The sequence below is a fragment of the Convolutriloba macropyga genome, chromosome 1 (assembly GCF_964194025.1).
Source record: "Convolutriloba macropyga chromosome 1, txConMacr16.3, whole genome shotgun sequence".
Lineage (NCBI taxonomy): Eukaryota > Metazoa > Xenacoelomorpha > Acoela > Convolutidae > Convolutriloba > Convolutriloba macropyga.
In genome coordinates this window covers 68,505,804-68,531,697 of record NC_134468.1, presented here as the reverse complement: position 1 = coordinate 68,531,697, position 25,894 = coordinate 68,505,804, and the positions used below count along the sequence as shown (strand labels likewise).

The 25,894-nt window shown below is 34.6% G+C and overlaps 1 protein-coding gene across 1 annotated transcript in view; it reads right to left on the bottom strand.

Annotated features, from left to right (window-relative positions):
- Positions 1 to 1,286: 1,286 nt before the first annotated feature.
- Positions 1,287 to 25,894, bottom strand: part of LOC142350879 (leucine-rich repeat-containing protein 23-like) — a 31,981-nt gene continuing 7,373 nt past the window's right edge. The window contains exons 2-6 of the mRNA XM_075402865.1: positions 14,885 to 15,016; positions 13,789 to 14,002; positions 13,236 to 13,392; positions 2,542 to 2,734; positions 1,287 to 1,761 (exon numbers count right to left, since the gene is read on the bottom strand). Of these exons, the coding sequence (XP_075258980.1) occupies positions 1,450 to 1,761; positions 2,542 to 2,734; positions 13,236 to 13,392; positions 13,789 to 14,002; positions 14,885 to 14,992 (984 nt within the window). The 5' untranslated portion in view covers positions 14,993 to 15,016 and the 3' untranslated portion in view covers positions 1,287 to 1,449. The remainder of the gene's footprint in view (positions 1,762 to 2,541; positions 2,735 to 13,235; positions 13,393 to 13,788; positions 14,003 to 14,884; positions 15,017 to 25,894) is intronic.

Sequence of the window (25,894 nt, the reverse complement as noted above, 5' to 3'; positions counted from 1 at the left end):
TGTTTTTAGTTTGACAATCAATGATGTATGAAGACTAAATCGCATTCTCTTCACTGCTCTGATTACTCGAGAAGTTATTGCATTCATCGTTCAAGTTTGTACTTTTTTTGGACGGCGGAGACTCTTTTTCAACCAATAAACTGAATACTTTTTTAGTCAAACAGCATAACCTGTCCAGCTTGTCAAATTCTTTTGTGCCACAATGCTTTTGAAAACTTCCTTGAGGTGATTGAAAAGCCACCTGCCGACTTCTTTTCGATGGTGTTTTCTTATCTACATAAGGTTCTTGTGCCAACATTTCTACTGTTTCCATACCCCATTCGTTTTCAGTATTACCATTAGTTCCCACAAGGTAATCAACTTGAAGCCGACTGTCAACTGGATACCAAGTTGTATCGTTTTCTGAGAACTTAACGCGTACTTGGTTTTTGTTCGTGGTTGTAAGAAGTTTTTTTCGTGGTTGTAAGAAGTTTTCGTGGTTTTTTTTTCTGCAATAGTTGTACAAGTCTCTATCACTTTCCGCTAGACGCTCTTTTATGTGGATTTTTGTCCCAGAAACCGGATCAAAAAAGAATTGCGATTAAACCATACCGAATCGCGCTGATGATTATAAAGAAATTTAACAATTATGGATTTTCTTTTACCTTTCCCAGGTAGGTAATGGCAGGCCGCAATATCATGAGTTTCAATTGGAATTTGTACTGACCTGATTAACTCCACAATTTTGTGTACCGGGTACTCACCACCGTTCTCTACCCCATGAAAAGTCAAACACATAAAAGATGAATAACGTTCCAATTTAGTAACTCTCTTTGAAAGCTCCTCCTTTTCGGTCTTTAGTTGATCACATCCTCTACGCAGTTGGTTGATTTCTTCTTTTTGATAATTTATTTCTTTAATGAAATCCAGAAATAATGAACGCATTGAATTTGTATCGTTAAGATCAATTGAGTTTAGTTTCTCATACAGCGCCATAGTTAAGAATGCAGTTGAATTTTTATTACGTAATGCAGTGTAAAAGAAAGCGACTGTTTGCTAACTGCTCATTTCGTGCTTCTGAATGATGCACGAAATGATGACAATTTTGTTGACCATCGAAGAAATGCACAAAACATACACTTTGATTTTCCTATTTTGCTCTGAAACCTCTGGAACCGCCGTTTGTTGCTAATCAGCTGCTTCGATTTTGTTGACAAGAAAAAACTAATGTTAGTACTTTTATTCAGATGTAGTCTTTCCCATTGGAGCCTCCTAGCTCCGTAGTCATATAACTTTAAGTCCCCCATTACCGTAAATATGCCATAATGAGGGGCTAAAATGGGAAAGACGCGTTTCAAGTTATAGTTTGTATCTGTTTGCTACAATGATATTGGTTCACGTTTTTTTCACACATTATTGAGGTTTCTTCTCATTTGCTATTTAGTTATCTGTAACTTTAGCTGTTCATCATCAGGAATAATCAACTTCATCGTCGATGTCGAAATCGTTCCCTTCCTCGTTCGAGCCTGGCTCCCCTCCCAAGCCATCGTCATCAATCAACAAGGGATCGTCAGCATCCTGACCATCAAGACCTCCTGGGTTCTCCTCCGCTCTTCTCTGTTCACTGATCTCTTCTGCCTCTTGTCTCTCCTCTTCAGTATACTCGTCTTTGTCAAGTCTCTCGATCTTCTTCCGAAGTGCAATCAGGACTTCGACTCTGTAGTCGTCCTCGTCGCTGATCGGACATTCGGCCATAACCACACATCGCAACATCGGCAGCACCTGAATTAGTGAGTACTGCAAATCTACCTTGTTTTCAGCCCAAATAAGTTTCACCACCCCTACAATGCAAATACTCTAAAACAGAATTGATTGCCTAGAACTGATTGCCTAGGAAAGAAAAAATCTGGGTACATATTGATCATTTTAATATAACCTGATAACTTTGATGTAAGAGTTTGTAACCAAAACCCTGACTGTTTTATCTACGGAAAATGGTTGCAACACAATGCAAACCTTTATAAGCAAACAAAACACAATTGTATTTTGTTTCTGTTGCTTTACGTATTTTTTCTCAAATTGTGAAGTGCATTTTTTGTTTATTTCAGTTCATTATTTAAGAAAAACATTGAACATTGATAGGTTCACGTGATCACTTTTAGCCGTGTTCATGATTTCTCTGAAAATTTGTTAATTTACAACTTTCGTAATATGAAAGTTTTAGGATTACAACTTTTCATAGACGACATAATAGGAAGTTGCAATTTTACAACTTTTTCATTTATGACGTCAACCCGGGTGAGCTTTCAATTTAAAAAAGTGCCGTAAATTTACCCGGAATGACGGTATATGACAATTTTAAAAGTTGGTATACGATGCATGTAATTTCTCGTTGATCATTCAAAAAGAACTACAAAAAAACTATGCTGAATTAACTGCAGCGCTTTAGATGTAATTTTAGGAAGATATATTAGGATAATACAATTATTATAAATTTTTAACCAGATTTAAGGATATGACTGTTTTCGACTGAGTTTTTGATTATTTTTATGTTGAGGGTACCTTTAGCTTCTGTATCTCCTTTTTAGCAGTGACATGATTGCTCCTCAGGTTGAGGTACTGTAGTGCTCTGTTGTTCTCACTGAATCCATCCAAGTGCTCTATGTGGTTGTCTCTCATATGCAACAGCTGCAGGTTGCACAGTTTGTCCACATCTTCCAAGTACTTGATCACGTTCTGTGCCAAGTACAGGTTCCTAAACTCATCCACAAACAACATTCTTGTTTTTTACATAGATTATAAAATTGTATAGATTGTTATAGAAATGATACATACATTCATAAACTATTTGATGGATGGTTGATAACTTCTCAAAGATATGTTTTTTTTTCAATCTTTATACATGGTCGCGTGAATTTTAGTACCCTCATTGTTTATGTTAAAGGATTTATATAATATTATTCAAATTGAGAAAGGAATTTTTTCTACCTAAAAACTTACCCCGGAGGTAGTTCCACATTTTTCCTTAATAAATGGTTAAATAATAAATCCATTTTTAGTTTCAGTGAATTTGAGACCAGTGTGCAACGTTTGGGTTAATAGTTCCGACATTTGTTTTGAAAAAAATGGGGGAATATACAAGCGAGGCAGGCTTTTTTCTTCAGGCAAATTTTAGTTTTTGTTTGCTCATCTTCAAGGAAAAAAAGACAGAAAAACTATTTGGTGTTCCCTAGATTCTAGTTATGTTTAAGGTATAAAGTATGCTCTCTTCGACGATTTGAAACAAGGAATACTGAAGTTGTTATAATGGAAAAGGAAAAAAACGGAAGCAAGGGTAAGTTGGGGGCAATTTTTGATATGTAAAGCTGTAATTTTGACTCACAAAATTTCTTTTTTCCATTGCTCGCTATTGTCAAACCATGCCTCGATTTGATCTTGAAAAATCTATGTTTTTAAACAACTATACCATTCATTGACTGCGAGATCTGGGAGAACTATACAATTACTTTAAAAACTCAAACAACGCAAAATTTTGACAACCATTTCTCTTCCTTACATTTTGAGGTTTTTTCATAAATTTTGAGGTTTTTTCGCAATGTTTTGTTTTTTTTATTGCCAAGCTATCAAAATCTTGATACTCACAACAATCTTTACATAGGTTTTAATTTATGCTCAAAATCCAATCAAAGTTGTCACGTTATACATCGATGAAGGAAATAAATCGGGAAATTGAGGGCAATGCTGGTATAATTTACATGAGAGTAAGACAATTATCGAACATTTTTGCTTTTTTTTCAGATACGAGTATTGAATTTGACTAATTAGCGTAATGATTTAATGGCAAGCGTAAATGGGCAATGATTTCAGCCCTCATTTTTGTCAACAAGCTACGTCAAACATAGATTTATCGACGAAAAACATTTTGCGCAAAATTAGCGAAGAGATAACATTATGTCGTGACAATCAATACCATAACTAAATTAAATAGTTACATGAATTTTGTTACGATAGAATACGGAAAAAAGCAAACAAAACATTTTCTCATACGCTGTTCTCCAAAAGTGAGTGAAGATGTTTGAGATAGTTTTCAAGTTTCATGTTTTGAGGCAGTTGAAAACTTTAAAATTTTTGTTGCGCAGCTGAAAATCCGAAAATAATACGTCAATAACTAAAAAAAAGCAGATAAGCACACGTGAATCAGTTATACTGTTGGGCACAATTAATTGGAGCAACAATGGAAAAACCAGATATGCTTTATTTTGGTTGGCATGAAAAACTGGTTCGCTACATTTCTACCAAACTTTTCCAGGCAGAGTCTAGGGCAAAAGGGAAATTGAACTCAATTGATGTATATTGCACCAAACTCAATTTGTTTAAAGTACACAAAACAGAGACTAATTCGATTAGGTTTTCAGAACATGGATTCTAGTCACATTCCAAAACTGAAAATAGTCTACAAGGTTTGTAGCCTATTTTTCGCAATTAAAATTGGCCAATTTTTAAAAATAGTTGCCAATTTTCTTCAGAATAGCCTAGCCTTCGAATTTAACCCAATTCCGTAACGTTCTGGTAAGTCCCATGCTTTAAGAAATACGGAACTTTATTACACGTTCGGTCAAGGTCGAACGAAGCAATTAAAGTTTGCGTCTACGTTTTGATGTTATACAATTTTTTCACCTCAATACAATTTTTCACCTCAGTACGACCAACATTACATTCAATTTGAACGAACAATCAAGTCTTGTTTGACATTTCAATTTCAATTACTCTTTTTTTCCTGAAGAAACTTTTTAACAGATATTAAAAAAATAATACCCGGGCTGACCAAAAGTTTTAATCATAGAACTTTCATATTATGGACCATTGACTTCATAATTCAAAAAAGTTTTTAAAGATTGGTAAAATTATAACTTTGCCATAAATGAAAGTTCTATGACTATAACTTTTTCATAAATGGAAGTTTTATGACTACAACTTTTCCATAATATGGAAGTTCTATGGTTACTACTCTTCCATAACAACAGAAAGGAGGCATTTAAAGAGTCTTGGTTTTTTCGTGAGTCCTCATGAGCTTCTTAAACTACAAGGGAAAACAGTTTTGAGTGTTTTTCTTGCAGAATAAGCAAAAATGGAGGCTCTTTTTTTCCAAGACATATAGCTAAAATCTAAAATCCCGGATAAGCCAGGAACATTATAGCACATCATAGAAGAAAGAAACAACGCACAATTAAAATACAGCACATGGGAGAAGGTGCCTGTAAGGGCACAAAGGGATGGACATTTAACAAAAAATCGGTTTTTTAAAAAAAAAAAATTTTAGCCCCCAGATTTTAAACGAAGACACCAAACCAAAAAAGCTGGTGCCTTACAATCCTTATGGATAGAAGGCACTACCGAAACAGTATGGGTAACATTGAACAACTAATTGACCCAGAAGGTCGCATTATATTTTTTAAATAAGATAGACTTTTTGAGAAACCCTTGACGAAATTGCAGAACTTGAACTTATACATCAATTATGGGAAAATTTCTCATTCCATAGCCAACGTTAGCCTAACACACGATTGTCATGTCAATTTGAGCAACCAAAGCCCACTGGTAAAGAAATGAGAGCAGTTTTTATATAAAAAACGGTCGAAAAATTAGAGTTTCCGAACTACACACTTTTTTATGTATCAAATTTTAAGCATTGACCCAGAAGAAAAATCTCTGGGTGTTTTACCATCCTTATGGATAGGAGGCACCGCCAAAATAGTATGGGTAGTATTGAACAGCTCATTGGGCCAAAAGGTCCCCTTATATTTTTTAAATAAGATTGACTTTTTGAGAAACATTTGACGAAATGGCAAAACTTGAACTTATACATCAATTATGGGAAAATTTCTCATTCCATAGCCAACGTTAGCCTAACACACGCTTGTCATGTCAATTTGAGCAACCAAAGCCCATTGGTAAAGAAATGAGAGCAATTTTTACATAAAAAACGGTCGAAAAATCTGCGTTTCCTAACCAAAAAATTAAAAAAAAATTTGCGTAAACGACATTTTCAAAGGAGTTGCCTGATATCACCCTCTTGGAAATCTAAGCTAGAGATATCTGTAAGTTAGGACATAACTGCATGCTCTAAGACCTGGTTGCATACCATGCAGTGGGCAAACACAATACAATGATTCTCGAAAGTTTTTTTATTTTTTGTTTTTTGTTGATTAAATGTGTACTTGGCGAAAATCGTATATGATCAATTTTATTTGCCTTCCCGTTCATTTGAAGAACGTTTTATAGCAGAAAAGCACTCCTACTCAGGGTAGCAAACGGCTATAATTCAAAAACTTTGACCATAGATTGTTTTGCCTTAAATCAATTTTTCTCTCTCTCCTAAACAGAAAGTTTCATTTATACTCTACCGGTTATAACGTATTTGAAACACTGGTTTCTAGAAAAAATTTTTTAATAGTTGTTTTTCAAACTTTTATTGCCTAAGCTATATGTGAAAAGACTAGTGAGCACCAAGAAAGGTGATAGTATAGCCTTCAGAGACTTCCAGCTTTTTGTTTACAATGTTTTATACGATTTTTTTCTCTTGAAATAAACCTTTCCCTGTCTCCAGTCACATTGAATGATTTAAACAGCGTTTTTTTTTGCTGTTGCATACTTCACATATGACTAGTTTAGACGGCTCTGGAAAAAAGTTAAAAAGTTACGCATTACATTAAAATTGGCTGTTAACAAGCAATTAAATTTATTTTTGCTCTATGAAGTTTTATGACTACGACTTTTCCATAAAGTAATGCAAAAATGTCACCTGAGGCTCAGATTTGAGTTGACTGTAAAAAAATTGGAATTCTCGAAACATCTGGAAATTACGATTTCTAAATCTTAGGATTCAAAAAAAAATTTTTTTTATGAAGTTCTATGACTGCAACTTTTCCATAAATACGGTATCACTGAAAAATAGTTTTTTCGATTTTTTTTCTATTTTATTTTTTGAAACACACTAATTGTGCATTGTTTTAGCCCTCTTCAAGATTTCTTTAAAAGTTTGTTATTTTACAACTTGCATACAATGAGAGTTCTATGATTACAACTTTTCATAGAAGCCATAATATGAAGTTGTAATTTTATAACTTTTTGAATTATGGGGTCAACCCGGGTAAAAAGCAACGTTTGAACTGTTTCTTGCTTCCGATTCATCTTCTTCCAATTCCCCCTGTTACTTCAAACTGCGCTCAAATTCATGTTTTTGCATATTCTGCATGGAAATTATGCAATCATTGGCATCAGAAGTTTAATCTTCGGATGGTCGAACTTACCCAAGCCCAGCACACCACCCCACCCACACTACAAATCCTGTCATTGTAATTCGTACAAAATTTCTTTTCCTCAGGAAATTTGTTCCTCGGGAAGAAAGATTGATAATAGCTAATTCAATTCTCTTTTCATTAAAGAAAACTTAAAAAAATTAGTGTCCAAAAATCGATTTATAGTAACGAAACAGAGTAACATTAAATTACCGCTCAAGAAATTGCGCTTAAATAACCACGGAATGTAAGTATAACAAGACGGAAGTAGGGAGTTTTAAATAAATTTTGGAAGTTTTGCAAGCTCCTTTTATTCTTCTCGTCACATGGTTTTTCATGTACATATGCATCCTTGATTGGCTGTAGATAAGCATGTTGGCAGATAATAAGCAAATTAATATACTCAACGTCACGCTTTCGGTTTGTATTTTTGACGTAGGAAACTTGTTAATCATATGGAATTTTTGTCAACTATTCTGTACCGACAGCAGACTTCATCGCAAACCAAATCATACAGAATTTGATGCAGTATTAAAGTTGATTGCGTATTTTGTGCATACAGGGCAAAACTAACTTGACGATGGTGGAGTAGTTGCAGCTAGAAATTCTGTTTCGCTTTAGGTACTCATTTCACGAACTAACATAATGCAAAACGTGAATGGGTCGGTTGTGTTGTGATTGAATGTAGCATTAAGTTTTGGTTGTCACACTTTTTTAAATCTGTTGATTATTCCGCCCATGAATGCTTTTGTTGATTTAATAAGTTCGGCTTCAACATAGAAGTGGAAAATCTCAACCAGCTGAGCAGCTTTTTTTTATTTACGCCAAGTTATTCTAGAGTTTGGCCTGTTCAAATGTCACAATGATAAAGTTCGGTTCTCATATGCATAATTTGGCAGCCTAATCCACAGAAAAAATCAAAGTGGGCAAAAATGAAGTTAAATGGAAGTAGAAGCAAGCTGGCAGATAATTAATGATTATATATTCATAAACAAATAATTACGTTGAAAACAATTACAATCGAAACAGTGTATAACTAGTTGTCAAATACTCCAGATGTAACAAAAAACTTTAATCCGTTTGATATGACTTCAATTGGTTGCAAATTCGGTTAGATAACAGTTCATGACAACGACTCTATGGCAAAATATATCAACTTCCTCCATATGTTCATTCATGAAATTGGCTTGATTGTCTATAGGCTGTCTTGCTTTAATACTTTTTGATCAGTGGCAGTGCTTGGTAACTTATGCAACAGAAATAGCAAACAAAAATTAAGAACGAAACATATGACACGGTTGATATTACCCTCTCAAAGGTTTTCACTAGCTAAGGTTCACCCTGCAGTTTGACAGTGGAAATAAACTTGTTGTACTATCGATCAATTTTGATTGCCGTAAGCTACCATGAACCACCCAGCTAGTGGCCTGTCTCAACATATTACAGATATGGGTGAAAGTGTTTAGATCATGCGTAAAAAAGATAAGTGTAAAAAAAGTGCTCGTTTAAAAATCAGGTTCCCTGGACGAAGAACGATAAAAAAAAGAATAACAAATAAAATTAGTGAACAATTATGACTAATATGATTAAATTTACCTTCAGCATATTCTTCAGTCATTCAATTACATTGAATTGTTCCTTTGAAAAAAAAGGTTGAAAAGTTTTCTGATAGCAGCGATTTTTTCGTTACTTGAACGGTGAATTATATTTTCTGCGTCCAAACTACAAAATCAACATAGCAGGAAAAGATTTGGCATACATTTCAAAATTTTTATTTGACTGATTGAAAAACTAGGCCTAGAATGGCCTATGAATGGATTAGGAAAATCATTTAGAAATATAATCAGATCAAATGTCGAAAAAAACAGTAAAAAAAGTCATAGCTGGAGGACTCCGGAACTGACTCGAGGTAGACATTCATTTTTGCCCCATTCAACACCTCAATAAATGAAATTAACTCATTAGTTTTTTCGTTAAAGATTTTGAAACATTAACAGAGCAGAAATAACATGAGAAAACCCAAAAGTTATATCTGGAAAACTTCTAACAAACTCTTTTCACAAGATGTGGCTAGGACAAAACAATTGGCGAAACAACCTGCAATACAGACGGTACAGATCGTCATCATCCAATGATTGAGTACCCTTTTGACAAAAGAAATAGCAGAAGTGGTACATAAAGAAAACCAAGAAAAGGTGCAATAAAAAATTGTTATAAAATTAGTTTAAAAATTTTCATTTGCTACGTCCCTAAAATTATTCTGGGAAACCTTCAACACAATCAATTTTTCATCAATGATTAACCACATGCAATTGATTCCAATCGTGCTGTAATCGGCTTAGTTAACTGAGACAAACACCACTGGCTTGAGAAATTTAAAACTAAAACGTAGTTTTGAAAAAGCCGCACTTGATCAACAAATATTGCTCGCTTAGCACAAAATTTTTTTCACACTTACATTTTTTGGTGTCTCTCAGAATGATATAAACGAAAACCATTATAAAGTCTATCCCTTTTCTTGACTTTGCTCAGCAGATTGACATAAAAGGTTCTTTTCACGTGCGGCATTTGGTTTCTTAAGTACATCAAATAAAAATAGAAGTCAACGATTTAAAAATGGATCACCATTACTCCCCTTTGAGTCGTAAAGAGACAGCGCCCGCATAAAATGATGATTTTTATTTAAATACGAAATAAAGCCATAAAAAATAACATGACCGTTGGTGTAACGGAAAAAATATGAGACGGATAAACAAGGAACTAACAGCTGGGTTGCAACAGTATTTTGTAGCAATTTGTAAATACTGTATATATAACTAACTCATAACCATATATGACAATTCTTGACGCGAAAAAATCACCGCTAAAATTACCAAATTCACCTCTAAAACATAGACTTTTGATGAATTTTTTTTCTTGACCGCTGTAAAATCGTAACCAATAGGCTGAGACCACAACTATTAGAATTTTAGTCGTGAAACATTTTTTTTTGTTAAACGGAAAACTATGCAATGCAACTAGTGACAAAATAATAGCTATGAACACTGGACAGCCTTTAAAGAACATTCAGCTCTAGACGGGGAGCAAGCTACCAAGTAGATTAGGTTCAGCAATGACTTTAACGAGAAACGGAAAGTGAAGTAATTTTCTTAAAACGGTTTACCCTGACCTCATAGAAATTGCAGGTATTCTATTAAGGATTGGGGATTTGTGGTGCACTGATTGAGAGTTGGCGGAACCTTGGCAGTTGCTGCTATCATATGTACTGTTACCATAAAGTGTGGAATTATAATAAATTGAACTGTGATCATCAAATTCTCTGTAAAGAGTTTCAGCCATCTCTTTCAATCTCTTGCGTGATTTATATGTAGGTATCCTAGCTCTCATGAGGTTCAAGAAGAGCATATAAAAAGCCACTGCTACGTAGCTGAAGTTCATAAACCAATTATAGCGTATTACTGACCTCAATGCGTTTTACGGGGATTCTTATGAAAATGCGTTCTATACTGAATACTAGCTTGCTGTAATCCGCGAGTAGCTTGTTGCAACAAAAAACACCGTTAGTTGTCACTGACATCAATTATAACTGAAAGAAACAGAGTTTTACAAAATTCGTAATTTTGGCCAAATCTGAAAATTTTTACAAGTTGGGACCGAAAATTTGTCCACCCCCCCCCCCGATTTTTTGAAGCCGATATGGCTGAACCAAGCTGGGGTCACCATCACCCTAGGGCAGCCCTAAGTTATTTATAAACCAGGATTGGTAGTGCCAGCTTTACCCAGTCCGGAGCTATTAACACTTATGAGGGGAAAAAGTGATAATTTTGGGGAAAAATCCGAAATTCGCAATTTTGGAGTTTAATGAACACTAGTCATACTAGGGTGCAATAAGGCCCTGAGCCTACGCTTGATTTGGCGGTATACGAACCATACCCCCCAAACCACCCTAAGTAAACAAAAGACCCGGAAACACATAATTCGTAAAGCAACTAAGTATAAGTCGACTTGCCGGCCAATTTGATCTTTATGCTTGTTACGGACGTACGGCGCAACCGGACCGTAACCCTACAGCACATAAGCGGACGTGCGGACGGTACCCTAGGAATTCCCCTATGTGAACAAATTGCACGTGAGAACAGAAAAATCCGGAGTTCGCATATATGTAAATTTGGCAGCCATCTTGACTGATATCTATTAGGTAAGTTCGGTATTCGACACGTTGAAGTTTTACGGCATTGGTATGACGGAATGTATACAAAGTAGCCAATAGCATTATGGCAAGTGGAAACGTGGTGCAATAATGACGGTTGTTTGGTTTGAGTAAACAAACTGTTTGCTCGGCTCAGTATAAAAGCGGCTTACACTATAAGCGCAGCGCAGAAGTTGCTAACCGTGAACGAGTTAATTATCGATTGTTTGGCATAGTTTGCCGGTATTATTGAGCGAGAGGCTCTTGTTAATTGTTATTAAGCGTCGTTGCGTTAACTTTGCCGGAGCGATTGAGCGCGATGCTCTGAATAGTCGCTGTTATAGAATTAGAGTTATTTGGTTAAGTTTGCATGATTTGATTGAGCGAGAAGCTCTGAGTAGTCTTTGCAATTCGGTTACATTAGTGAGCACAGATTGTTGTTGCAAGTGAGCGAGAGGCTCTGGAACTTGCGGTATTTGATTGAGCGAGGAGCTCTGAGTAGTCTTTGCAATTCGGTTACATTATTGAGCACCGATTGTTGTTGCAAGTGAGCGAGAGGCTCTGGAACTTGCGGTATTTGATTGAGCGAGAAGCTCTGAGTAGTCTTTGCAATTCGGTTACATTATTGAGCACCGATTGTTGTTGCAAGTGAGCGAGAGGCTCTGGAACTTGCGGTATTTGATTGAGCGAGAAGCTCTGAGTAGTCTTTGCAATTCGGTTACATTATTGAGCACCGATTTTTGTTGCAAGTGAGCGAGAGGCTCTGGAACTTGCGGTATTTGATTCAGCAAGCGGCTCGGATTAGATACAGTTATTTGGCAGAGTTTGCCTATTGAGCGAGAAGCTCGGACTTATTGTTGTTGTTAGACTGTGGTTCATCAGTCTGTTATTAGCTGAGGGATTATTCCAGCTGTTTTAATTGCGTTTGAGTATAGGCGGCAATCGGTATTACTGTAGAGTTGGATTGAGAAATAACTTAGTTAGTTATTGTTCCAAGCTTGTGGTTGCTTGTGTTAGAATTAGTTATAGTAGTAGTTATTTTGATTGTCGTAGCGCATGTTACCTGATGCCTATTGAGTTATTGTAATTAGTGTTACAGTTATTTAATTTAAGTGTTTTTACCATCGACACTTTTGAACAGCCAAGAGCATAACACGGGAAATCTATCGTTGTTAGGAAGAAGACGAACCACCAAACTTAAACCTTTCGAATTGTGAGATCTGGGCGCTATTGTTTTCCCGTGATAGGCTGCCTAATAAAGTTCAGAATCTTACAACCGCAATTCACAGGCTTTTGTACTTGATGTCCCCAAACATGACGATCTTTAAACCTAGTTTTGGTCAATTCAAGCATTGAAAACAAAATAAATGTCATTAGTTTGACAATGAAAGCAATGTTGCTCGTTGTCTGTAGCTTATAATGACTTGGTATCTTAGCCACTATCAACAATGACAACGTTTGGAGCTGTTTCATTTCCCCGGAAGAATTTGACCCTGGCGATATTTTTCCACTTTTACAATGGCATATACAAATGTAATATTCATTCCCTCCTCCTATTAAACTATAAAAACCGCATTTTCCTGGAAAGCAAAGCGCACTCAGCTTTCAACCCTCATACAACAGTATTATTTAGTGTTTGCGGAAATTGATCATTGTATTATTCTCAAGTTGTGCTTTGTTAACTCAGCCTATAGAGCTGGTTTGAAAACTTTGCGGCAATGTAGAGTTTTTTGTATCAACTTTTTTGATGTCTAGAGAAGTGACGCTACCTGAGAGTAGGAATGACGAGTCCCTTGGTAGTTCTGAGCTGGTTGCTTCTCAGTTCCAGAGTGTGTAGCATTGTGAGGTTGAGAGTGGCGAAGGAGGAAAGAGAACTGATCTTGTTGTAAGATAAGTGAAGTGTCTCCAACAGGGGATGATCCACTCCTTAAACGATCAAATCATTTAGTTAATATAGAGTACACTAGTAAAACCTAAGTTAATATTACATGATTTCGCAGAAGCCATGTAATATTTAACAAGTTGGTTAATAATTGCAAGCTCTGAGAATTAGTGCAATGAATTGTGTTAGTTTACTGCCACCGAAATCGGGTGGCAAAAAAACTCGGAACGAAATTAAAATCTATTTAGAATCTTGATACGTTGATTCCAAATTGCAATCGTGGACTTTTGATAAAGAGCAATGAAAAACTCATAAAAAGCTATCACATTTTTATACCGGATTTATTGAGAAGGATTCGTAGTTTTTTATGAACAAATGAAAAATCAAAACACTTCAAGTTAAGACTCCGGAATTGAATTCTATAGCAATACAAGGCAAACCTTCGGCTGCGATTATTTTGTTCTTGGCAAAGTTGGCCGATTGCAAGTATGGCAACTGAGCTAAAGCGGGGGAGGCAAGGAGGTTGCGGTCACTCTTCAAAGTGAGCATATGAGTGAGACAGTTGAGAGGGGAGATGTCCTTGATACTGTTCATTGATATGTCAATGTACCTCAAGTGAACAAAAGTCGAAAGCATGGTGATGTTGGTGAGCTCCTGAAAATAGACATTGCAAAAACCCTCTAACGAGATCTCACAAAGAGTTTTGTGAATAGAAAAAATGTGAATATTTGAAACTGAGGGAGGTTCAGACCACAATTCCAAATTCTCACAACAACTAAAAACGTACGGTTTTTGCGGTAAAATGTTTTCCTTCACCGCGTTTCACCGGAAATACATTTTTCTCCACAAAACCATAGCCTGAGCTGATTTTAGGTATAAAATTTGCAAGTGTTCTTTGCGCTTTAGCGTTTGAGGTTTTACCAAAATTTAATCTTCACACAGGATAGCGGATGAGAAGGATTCGAAAATCAAGATCCTTTTTAGCTTTTTAGCCCGTTTCGTCAGCTAAAAAAGTTAGCGGCCTTAAAATTGCGCTTCAATGTGTTGCGCTTCAATCCTCCCCTAATTAAATGTGTTGTCAGCGCATTTCTTACCCGAGTGATGTGGTAGAAATATGCATTAAATTTAACTTCGGAGGAGGAGGGGGAGGGGGGAGAAGGGGAGTTTGGGCGGTTACTATCCCAGCCGTTATATACACGGTCTGGACCATCATTGATCTATGTAACTGATAATTATACGTGATCTTTTCCGTTAGTGCCCTCCACAGTATGCTATTTACACCCTTGTTGCAGAACACAAGACATTAAATAGTAATATGACACATGTGTTTGAGAATTGCAAACAATATTCAACCTCTAAGCTTGGTAAGTGGCGAAAACAGAAAAGTTTTCCCACTTATGTTTTCCCACTTATGTCTCCAGAAAAGTTTTCCCACTTATGTCTCCTTTATGTTTTCCCACTAAAGCCTCGACGAGGGTTTTCTATTCCTTTCTGATCTCAGCTGCAAACTTCAGTAATGTATCCTTTGCTGCTCACCTTGTCGTGTACATCCAGTCTGACGTATGCATGTGCGAGTCCAGTGCCTATCTTGCACAGGAGAGAGATGCTCTGAGAGATGACCTCCAATGTGAGAGGCTTCGACATACTCTTGTCATCCTCCTGTTGCTCCTACACAATTACAACCCAGTGAATTGAAATTGTATATAACTTAAGATCTGGGCAATTTCTTTTAGGATGTCTTTAGAATTTATTGATAATAACATAATTATTGATAATAACATAAAAAACAGCGGGAACCCGGGTCGAGGTTTGGGCAAAAAATAATGTAAGATTAGCGGTGAATAGCGGTGAAAAAAAAGTTTTTTCACCGCAAAGCGCCCGCATCTTTTAGCGTTCAATGCGTTCATAGCGGTGAATTTTTGCAAGATTAGCGATTAATTTAGCGGTGAATTTTTGTAAGATTAGCGATTTTAGCGGTGAAAACTTTTTTTTCACCGCTTCGTGGTAGCGCTGAAAAATTTTTTTTCACCGCATTATGCTAGTAGCGGTGAAAACTTTTTTTTCACCGCTTAAGCGGTGAAAAAAAAGTTTTCAGCGCTACGAGCAGAAAGCGGTGAAAAAAAATTTTTCAGCGCTACCGTTAGAATGCGGTGAAAAAAAATTTTTAAGCGCTACCACGACTCGGGGTTTTCAAAGCAACATCATTTTTTTTACATTACCTGAACCAGCACCCCAGCTGGTTTTTTGACAATGACAATCCAGACAGCTGCAGACATGTCCATAATACGCCATTTACGTCCCCACCATGAGGTGCACAAAATCCCAGCGGGGGGGAAACCGACTAACCGGCGTCTCAACGGGGCAGGGGGGGGGGGTGCACCTCTTCATTAAATAAATTTTACATTTCCTAGGCAAGCTATAGCAAAAATTCTTTTTGTTTTAGGCTCTAAATACACTGGGGATACTCCATACCGAGTTTGGTTTGATTTGGACAACTCCTTGTTCCGATGAAAAAGACCTATTTTTAAAATTCGTTATTTGCGAAATTCGCAAATTTCCGATTGAAAAACGATCTTTTTTTCTAGTAAAGTTAGGCGGACCATTCTTTTTGCATTACAACCTATATAGTACTGGTAGTCTGGGATATCAATTTGATTTACTTTGAACAACTCCTTGGCCCGATGAAAAAGGCCTATTTTTTAAATTCGTTATTTGCGAAATTCGCAAATTTCCGATTGAAAAACGAACTTTTTTTCTAGGAAAGTTAGGCGGACCGTTCTTTTTGCATTACAACCTATATAGTACTGGTAGTCTGGGATATCAATTTGGTTTACTTTGAACAACTCCTTGGCCCGATGAAAAAGGCCTATTTTTTAAATTCGTTATTTGCGAAATTCGCAAATTTCCGATTAAAATACTAACTTTTTTTCTAGGAAAGTTAGGCGGACCGTTCTTTTTGCATTACAACCTAAATAGTACTGGTAGTCTGGGATATCACTTTGGTTTACTTTGAACAACTCCTTGACCCGATGAAAAAGGCCTATTTTTTAAATTCGTTATTTGCGAAATTCGCAAATTTCCGATTGAAAAACGAACTTTTTTTCTAGGAAAGTTAGGCGGACCGTTCTTTTTGCATTACAACCTATATAGTACTGGTAGTCTGGGATATCAATTTGGTTTACTTTGAACAACTCCTTGGCCCGATGAAAAAGGCCTATTTTTTAAATTCGTTATTTGCGAAATTCGCAAATTTCCGATTAAAATACTAACTTTTTTTCTAGGAAAGTTAGGCGGACCGTTCTTTTTGCATTACAACCTAAATAGTACTGGTAGTCTGGGATATCACTTTGGTTTACTTTGAACAACTCCTTGACCCGATGAAAAAGGCCTATTTTTTAAATTCGTTATTTGCGAAATTCGCAAATTTCCGATTGAAAAACGAACTTTTTTTCTAGGAAAGTTAGGCGGACCGTTCTTTTTGCATTACAACCTATATAGTACTGGTAGTCTGGGATATCAATTTGGTTTACTTTGAACAACTCCTTGGCCCGATGAAAAAGGCCTATTTTTTAAATTCGTTATTTGCGAAATTCGCAAATTTCCGATTAAAATACTAACTTTTTTTCTAGGAAAGTTAGGCGGACCGTTCTTTTTGCATTACAACCTAAATAGTACTGGTAGTCTGGGATATCACTTTGGTTTACTTTGAACAACTCCTTGACCCGATGAAAAAGACCTCTTTTTAAAATTCGTTATTTGCGAAATTCGCAAATTTCCGATTAAAATACTAACTTTTTTTCTAGGAAAGTTAGGCGGACCGTTCTTTTTGCATTACAACCTATATAGTACTGGTAGTCTGGGATATCAATTTGGTTTACTTTGAACAACTCCTTGGCCCGATGAAAAAGGCCTTTTAGAGAAGCTGGACCAAATTGTTTAAGTGTTTCATACTCGTAATATATAGGGGATAAAAAATAATGATAGGAATCCCCACCCTAGACATCAAAAAAGAAGACGAGTACTCATTAACTTACAAGACAGAGTCAACACTGAAATTCAAAGATTGCCTATAGAAGGACACATAGATTGAGATCAATATTTTATAATACTTCTAAGTTGAAAAGTGCGAAAACAGTTATCCTCAGAGATGGCTAAAATTAAAACATCTTTGTTTAATATGCTTATCTTTTATCCGTAAGCTGACTGTCTATCCGTTAGGTGATCCTCTATGGACAGCGTGTTCGACATAACTTATAGTATTATATCTTTTTTAATATTAGGAGGCTGCTGATCATTCAGCACTACCCTTGCATGTTTTTAATACATCTCTTCCAATGATGAAAAATTGTAAGATTAGCGTTGAATTTTGCGGTGAATTTTTGTAAGATTTGCGATTTTTAGCGGTGAAAAATTTTTTTTCACCGCTTAAGCGGTGAAAAAAAATTTTTCACCGCTTAAAACTTTTTTTTCACCGCATTGATCGCATTGAGCGCTAATCTTACACTTTTTACTCAAATTCACCGCAAATCTTACATCTTTTAGCGATTTTTAGCGGTGACACCTCGACCCGGGAAGAGCCATGAAAAAAAAACTAAATTTAAGGAACTAAATCGACTAACAAAAATAGCAATTAAAAATCATCCACGAATCTAAAAAAAAATTCGTGAAGAACTAGTCAAAATAATCTAAACCAAACACGATGAATTCAATTTAAACAAGGAGTCTCGGTAATGTGTGTTGGCACATAAAGTTTCGACCACACACATTCACATTTTGGCTCAATTGTCTACCAAATTAATTAATGCTTCATTTGTGGAACAATAAAACCTGCCATTAAGGAGACCCAAAAACCAAGACACAACAAACAACAAAAAACAACAAGCATTAATTACGACCGAAACTCAATGACTATAAAAAATTTTCTTAAAAAATTATACCAAAGTCCTAATAGATTCAGAGAAAAACTTAACTAAACAAAATGACCAGCAATTTACCAGAAAAGGTATGGGACCTCTTTTGAAAGTACAATTAACAAGTAGACGAAACCAAAGAGCGACGTTAATAAAATCGTTTATACTTTTTGACATCAATTAAATTCAAGAATATGAAAACCAATAGCTATCAACGGAAAAGACTAAATAAGCTCATTGATGCTTTCATAGGAAACCATACAGACCATTGGTTGTCCAGAATATCTCACGAATACAAAAAGAACAATTACAAGCCAAACTCAAAAATTCAATTTTTGCGAGAAAATTGTGTCGAATACTTTAAACTTTTTTTTATTCGCTAAAAACGTTAAAAGTAATCAATTGCGCCTTCGTGCATTGCAAAAATGTGATTTGTGCCTTTCAGTAATGTGATAATCGGACAAGAAAACAACAAGCCAAAAAAAGGAAAACTGTCACATAGTAAAAAAAAAATAGCTAAAACAAGCATCTTCGGTCAATTGTATTCTACTGCAATTTCGCAGAAACAAAATTATTAATATCCGAGAACTTTGTCATTGAGCAAACACTAATCATTTCACCATGATTGAGTTTTAATTGTTTGCAAATACAAAAATCGCTAAATAACCAAAAATGTCGAAAAGGGGAAACATGAGAATGTTTTCTCTGACCCCCAGATGACAAATCGGCTTAGACATAAGAAAAAAACCAGGTTTGTTAGAGGGGCGTAAAGATGTATGCCCACTAAACTGAGGATGGGAAGCGATTTAAAACTTTTCTTCTGGAACCAATTTGACAAACGATGGTCTTCTGCTGGATCAAAACTACTCTTTAAATTTATTAATTTACAGGCAGGCTCTGTTATGTGCGTTTGGACACAATTTTGACTTAATTCTGAGCCAAATGAGGTAGAAATGGAAAACTTTCAAAAATTCATGTATTGTTAGAGAGCTATTATTAAATCCATTTAAGGAATGGCTTTAAGCTGAAACTTAAAAAACAATAATTCCTCATTAAAATGCCAATGATACCGACATTAACGAGACTATGAGAGAAGGCAAACAACACAATCAAATAAAACAACAAGGGTTTTTTACAATCAAAACTCAATGCTTGCTTGTTCTTTTATAAATCTCTCTGAAATGTTGAAGCAGCAACATAGAAAAGCTAAACTAATGAGCTTAACTTGCCTAGACAACTTAACTTGCATTTCGCGAGAACAAAAATGGAGCCTGTCATTGTGGACAAATACCATCAAATAACAGCAATTGAAAACTGTTAGCTAACAACTCAAACATTTTAACGGCTTTTTTACTTCCCTATGAACCCATTGAAAGCAATAATCCGAAATGTGATATGGCTACAGAATGAACAAATACAGTCAAAAGTCATACAAAACAATCAAATTTTGTGAAAAAACGGTTTCAAAGGCTAAAATGATAATCTTTTCAAAAAAAATCGAAAAACTATTTAGTTGCCTCTTCATTCAACACTCCTGACGTGTTTTTAAAATTATCACTATTGTGATAATGTGACAAGTAAGCAAAAAAACATCAAAATTTGGAAATATGCAAAAGAATTTCAATGAAGTCTCGTAGTATCAAAGCCAAAAAGCCATTACATATTGGAGAAATCAACAGCAAATACTGTCTTTTAGTTCGTTTGACGGACGATGTGCCCTGTTTTTTCACTGCTGACACCAAGCTACAAAATGACATAAAGAAGATAGAGAGGGGCAAATATTAGAAAAGCTTTCATTTCGTTTGAAAACACAATTTTCGAAGCCATAATTCATAACAATCCTAAGCTTTGAAATAGCAAAAAGTAAACAACTTAACCAGCCAATCGACATTTGTTTACTGATATTAAGTCAAAAGACTACAAAAAAAACACAAGACAAACTCAAAATTTACTAAATAAATTAATGCGAAAACAATGTTGGCGCCAAAAAAACCATAAGTTTATTCTTGAAATCAAAATAAAGGTACATTGACCTTCAATTTTAATTAGATTTGGTTTGTCAAGTAATGTTCTGGGAAATAAAATCTTTGTGGTCTAAAATTAATTAATAAATATCAAAAATTTTAAAGAAAAAATGCGTTCAATTGCAATCCCGAAAAATTTTGATGTTTAAATCTCCTCAAGTAGATCACAACTATTCATGTTTTCGCTGCTCCTGCATCAAAACGAAAGATTGTTTTAGAAGCTACCGCAACAGCTAACTTGACGAAAAAGTCATTAAATCAAAAATATTTGATGAAATGGTGATTTGTAAAGACTTCTGTCAGCTTGAAACACTTATATTTGAGCTGAAAGCATTAGAGAGTTTCGCCTTTCTTGATAGTTCCTTAGATAGCGAGTAAGATCTTTGATCAATAAGACTCAGTTATAAGAGAACACAAGGAACAAAAAAGCTGGAAGAACTCAAAATTTCATTAAAAACTTACAAAAACAAATTGTCGGAGCTATGAAAAACGAGAGTTTTATTCAGAAATAAAATATATGGTTCATTGAGGCTCATTTGAACACAGACTGAACTTCTTAGAATTGAACCTCTAATTGAAAGCAAAGTTTCTGTAATTGGTACACAAAAAACGCGAGAGTCATTTCAAAAATGGAAAGAGCCAAAATAAAACACAATCGCTTTTCATTACAAAAACGATAACACTAAAACTGGCTTTGCATTCTTTGCCCGGCCCATGAAACACGCAATATTTTGAGAAAACTCTGATTTAAATTTTTTGGAGAACCGAAGTTTTGGTATCTCAGATGTAAATAATGCATTTTTAATAAAAAACGTTTTAAATTAGAGAAAGGTCCTCAAATTGGTAGTTCCAGAGCACTTTCTTAGAAACCAGAAAGAAAAATTACCATTATCTGTGTGAAAATGGAGATGGTGTCAGAATTTTTGCATCTGTTTTAATGGTCTGTTTGTTGATCACGTTAAACGAAGTGGCATTTTGGGGGCATATTTCATTTAAGGTGAAAAAAACTGAATTTTCTAAATTTTAGCCAAAATTTCCTCCAAAAACATGGATTCAATCAATTCATCAACTCTCTTTTATTTTAACTCTAGAGGTGACATCATTCAGACTAATGTTAACAAGATTATCATATTTTTTGCAAATTCGAACATAATATCAGCAAAAATTGTAACAATTGTGAACAAAACAAAGGAATGTAGACTAATGTTCACAAAATTTTACAAAATTTTACAAAACTAGATGTTCACAAAACTTGATTGATTTCATTAAATTGACAATAACATATTCGCAACTCTTTTCATTGAATATATCGATCGGCGACCATCCAACAAGTAGGCGTTTTTAGAATGCATGCATCACGTAACCTTATGAAACAATTGAGAAAAAGTAACAAAAAGAACTATAAGAATTAACACAACTAAATAAATTATTGAAGTTTTAATAAACAAATGCTATTTTTGGCGTTTAATCGACGATTTGTCTTCTTTCATTGCTGCACTCTATTTTTACATCTAGTAGATTTCAAATCAAGGAAACCTCTTTAAATTTATTAGTTTACAGGCAGGCTCTGTAATGTGAGTTTGGACACAATTTTGAATTCATTCAGAGCCAAATGAGGTAGAAATGGAAAACTTTCAAAAATTCATGTATTGTTAGAGAGCTATTATTAAATCCATATAAGGAATGGCTTTAAGCTGAAACTTAAAAAACAATAATTCCTCATTAGAATGCCAATGATACCGACATTAACGAGACTATGAGAGAAGGCAAACAACACAATCAAATAAAACAACAAGGGTTTTTTACAATCAAAACTCAATGCTTCCTTGTTCTTTTATAAATCTCTCTGAAATGTTGAAGCAGCATCATAGAAAAGCTAAACTAATGAGCTTAACTTGCCTAGACAACTTAACTTGCATTTCGCGAGAACAAAAATGGAGCCTGTCATTGTGGAAAAATACCATCAAATAACAGCAATTGAAAACTGTTAGCTAACAACTAAAACAGTTGAATGGCTTTTTTACTTCCCTATGAACCCATTGAAAGCAATCATCCGAAATGTTATACGGCTACAGATTGAACAAATACAGTCAAAAGTCATACAAAACAATGAAAATTTTCTGAGAAAACGGTTTCAAAGGCTAAAATGATAATCTTTTCAAAAAAAATCAAAAAATTAATTAGTTGTCTCTTCATTCAACACTCCTGACGTGTTTTTAAAATTATCACTATTGTGATAATGTGACAAGAAAGCAAAAAAAACATCAAAATTTGGAAATATGCAAAAGAATTTCAATGAAGTCTCGTAGAATTTCAATGAAATCTTAGAAGAGCTTTCATAACAACCGTAGGCTTTGAAATAGCAAGCAGCAAACAACGTAAGCAGCCAATGCGACATCTGTTTTTATGATATTACGTCAAAAAGCTACAAAAAACAAAAACAGGAAGAACTCAAAATTTACTAAACAAGTTAATGCGAAAACAACGTTGGAGCCCATAAAACCATAAGCTTATTCCTGAATTTTTAATAAACGCTCATTGACCTTCAATTGTTAATAGGTTTGGTTTGTCAAGTAATGTTCTGGGAAATAAAATCATTGTGTACTAAAATTAACTATTAAAAACCAAAAAATTTTATGAAAAAATGCGTTCCAATGCAATTCCAATCATTTTTGATTTTAGAACTCCTCAATTAGATCACCACTATTGTTGATATTGCTGCTCCTGAATTAAACGACAGATTGTTTTAGAAGTTACTGCAACAGCTAGCTTGACGAAAAAGTCATTAAATCAAAAATATATGATGAAATTGTGATTTTTAAAGACTTATATCAGCTTGAAGCAGTTAAGTATCAGCTAAAAACATTAAAGAGTTTCGTCTTTCTTGATAGCTCCTTAGATAGCAAGCAATATCTTTGATCCATAAGACTCAGTCATAAGAGAACACAAGGAACAAAAAAACTGGGAGAAATCAGAATTTCATTAAACGTTTACAAAAAAAATTGGCGGAGCTATGAAAAACGAGAGTTTTATTCAGAAAAAAATATTTGGTTCATTGAGACTCAATTGAACACAATCTGAACCTCTCAGAATTGAACTTCTAATTAAAAGCAAAGTTTCTGTAATTGGGACACAAAAAATGCCAGAATCACCTAAAAAATGGACAGAGCCAAAATAAAACACAATCGCTTTTCATTACAAAAACGATAAGACTAAAACTGACTTTGCACTCTTTGCCCGGCCGATGAAAAACGCAATAATTTCAGAAAACTCGAAATTAAATTTTTTGGGGAACCAAAATTTTGGTATATCAGATGTAGATAATGCATTTTTAATAAAATTGCTTTAAATTAGTGAAAGGTCCTCGAACTGGTAGTTCCAGAGCACTTTTTTAGAGACCAGAATTCATAATTTTCCTTATCTGTGTGAAAACGGAGATGGTGTCAGAATTTTCATATCTCTACTAACGGTCACTTTGTTGGTCAAGTTAAACAAAGTGGCATTTTGGCGGCAGTTTTTATTAAAGGTAGAAAAAAATTGAATTTTTTAAAAATTAGCGAAATTTCCTCCCAAAAATTGGTTAAATCACTTCGTAAACTCTCCTTTTATCTTTAAAGGTGACATCACTGAGACTAATGTTAAGAACATTATCATTTTTTTAAGCAAATTCGACCAAATTTTAGCAAAATTTGTAACAATTGTAACAAAACAAAGGAGTGTAGCCTTGTGTTTACAAAATTATAAACCTGCGTACTTCCTTGGAAAAACTAAGTTCAAAACATCGTTTCAACTTGATTCTATTCACTTGACAAGCGTTCTAATAACACATTCGCAACTCTGTTCTTTGAATATATCAAAGCCAAAAAGCCATTACCTATTGGAGAAATCAACAACAAATACTCTCTTTTAGTTCGTTTGACGGACGATGTGTCCTGTTTTTTCATTGCTGACACCAAGCTACAAAAATACATAAAGAAGAAACAAAGGGGCAATTTTTAGAAAACCTTTCAATTCTATAGAAAACACAATTTTGAAAACCATAATTCATTACAACAGTAATCTTTGAAAAAGCAAACAGTAAACAACATAATCAGCCAATGCGACATTTGTTTACTGATATTGAGTCAAAAGACTACAAAGAACAAAAAAAAGGATTAGCTCAAAATTTATGAAACAATTTATTGCGAAAACAATGTTGGCGCCAAACAAACCATAAGCTTATTCTTGAAATCAAAATAAAGGTTCATTGACCTTCATTTTCAATTAGGTTTGGTTTGTCAAGTAATGTTCTGGGAAATAAAATCTTTGTGGTCTAAAATTAACTAATAAATATCAAACATTTTAAAAGAAAAATGCGTTCAAATGCAATCCCAAAAAATTTTGATGTTTAAATCTCCTCAAGTAGATCACAACTTTTCATGTTTTCTCTGCTCCTGCATTAAAACGACAGATTGTTTTAGAAGTTACCGCAACAGCTAACTTGACAAAAAAGTCATTAAATCAAAAATATTTGATGAAATGGTGATTTGTAAAGACCTCTGTCAGCTTGAAATAGTTAAATATGAGCTAAAAGCAATAGAGAGTTTCGCCTTTCTGGATAGTTCCTTAGATAGCGAGTAAGATCTTTGATCAATAAGACTCAGTCATAAGAGAACACAAGGAACAAAAAAGCTGGAAGAACTCAAAATTTCATTAAAAACTTACGAAAACAAATTGTCGGAGCTATGAAAAACGAGAATTTTATTCAGAAATAAAATATTTGGTTCATTGAGGCTCATTTGAACACAGACTGAACCTCTCAGAATTGAACCTCTAATTGAAAGCAAAGTTTCTGTAATTGGGACACAAAAAACGCAAGAGTCATTTAAAAAATGGACAGAGCCAAAATAAAACACAATCGCTTTTCATTACAAAAACGATAAGACTAAAACTGGCTTTGCATTCTTTGCCCGGCCCATGAAACACGCAATATTTTGAGAAAACTCTGAATTAAATTTTTTGGAGAAACAAAGTTTTGGTATCTCAGATGTAAATAATGCATTTTTAATAAAAAACGTTTTAAATTAGAGAAAGGTCCTCAAATTGGTAGTTCCAGAGCACTTTTTTAGAGACCAGAAAAAAAATTACCATTATCTGTGTGAAAATGGAGATGGTGTCAGATTTTTTGTATCTGATTTAACGGTCTGTTTGTTGATCACGTTAAACGAAGTGGCATTTTGGGGGCATATTTCATTTAAGGTGAAAAAAACTAAATTTTCTAAATTTTAGCCAAAATTTCCTCCAAAAACATGGGTTCAATCAATTCATCAACTCTCTTTTATTTTATCTTTAGAGGTGACATCATTGAGACTAATGTTAACAAGTTTATCATATTTTTTGCAAATTCGAACATAATTTCAGCAAAAATTATAACAATTGTGAACAAAACAAAGGAATGTAGACTAATGTTCACAAAATTTACAAAACTTTACAAAACTAGATGTTCACAAAACTTGATTTCATTAAATTGACAATAACATATTCGCAATTCTTTTCATTGAATATATCGATCGGCGAACATTGACTGATGAAGAAAACAATTTGAGTACATTGATCTCCCTCAATACAGAGGG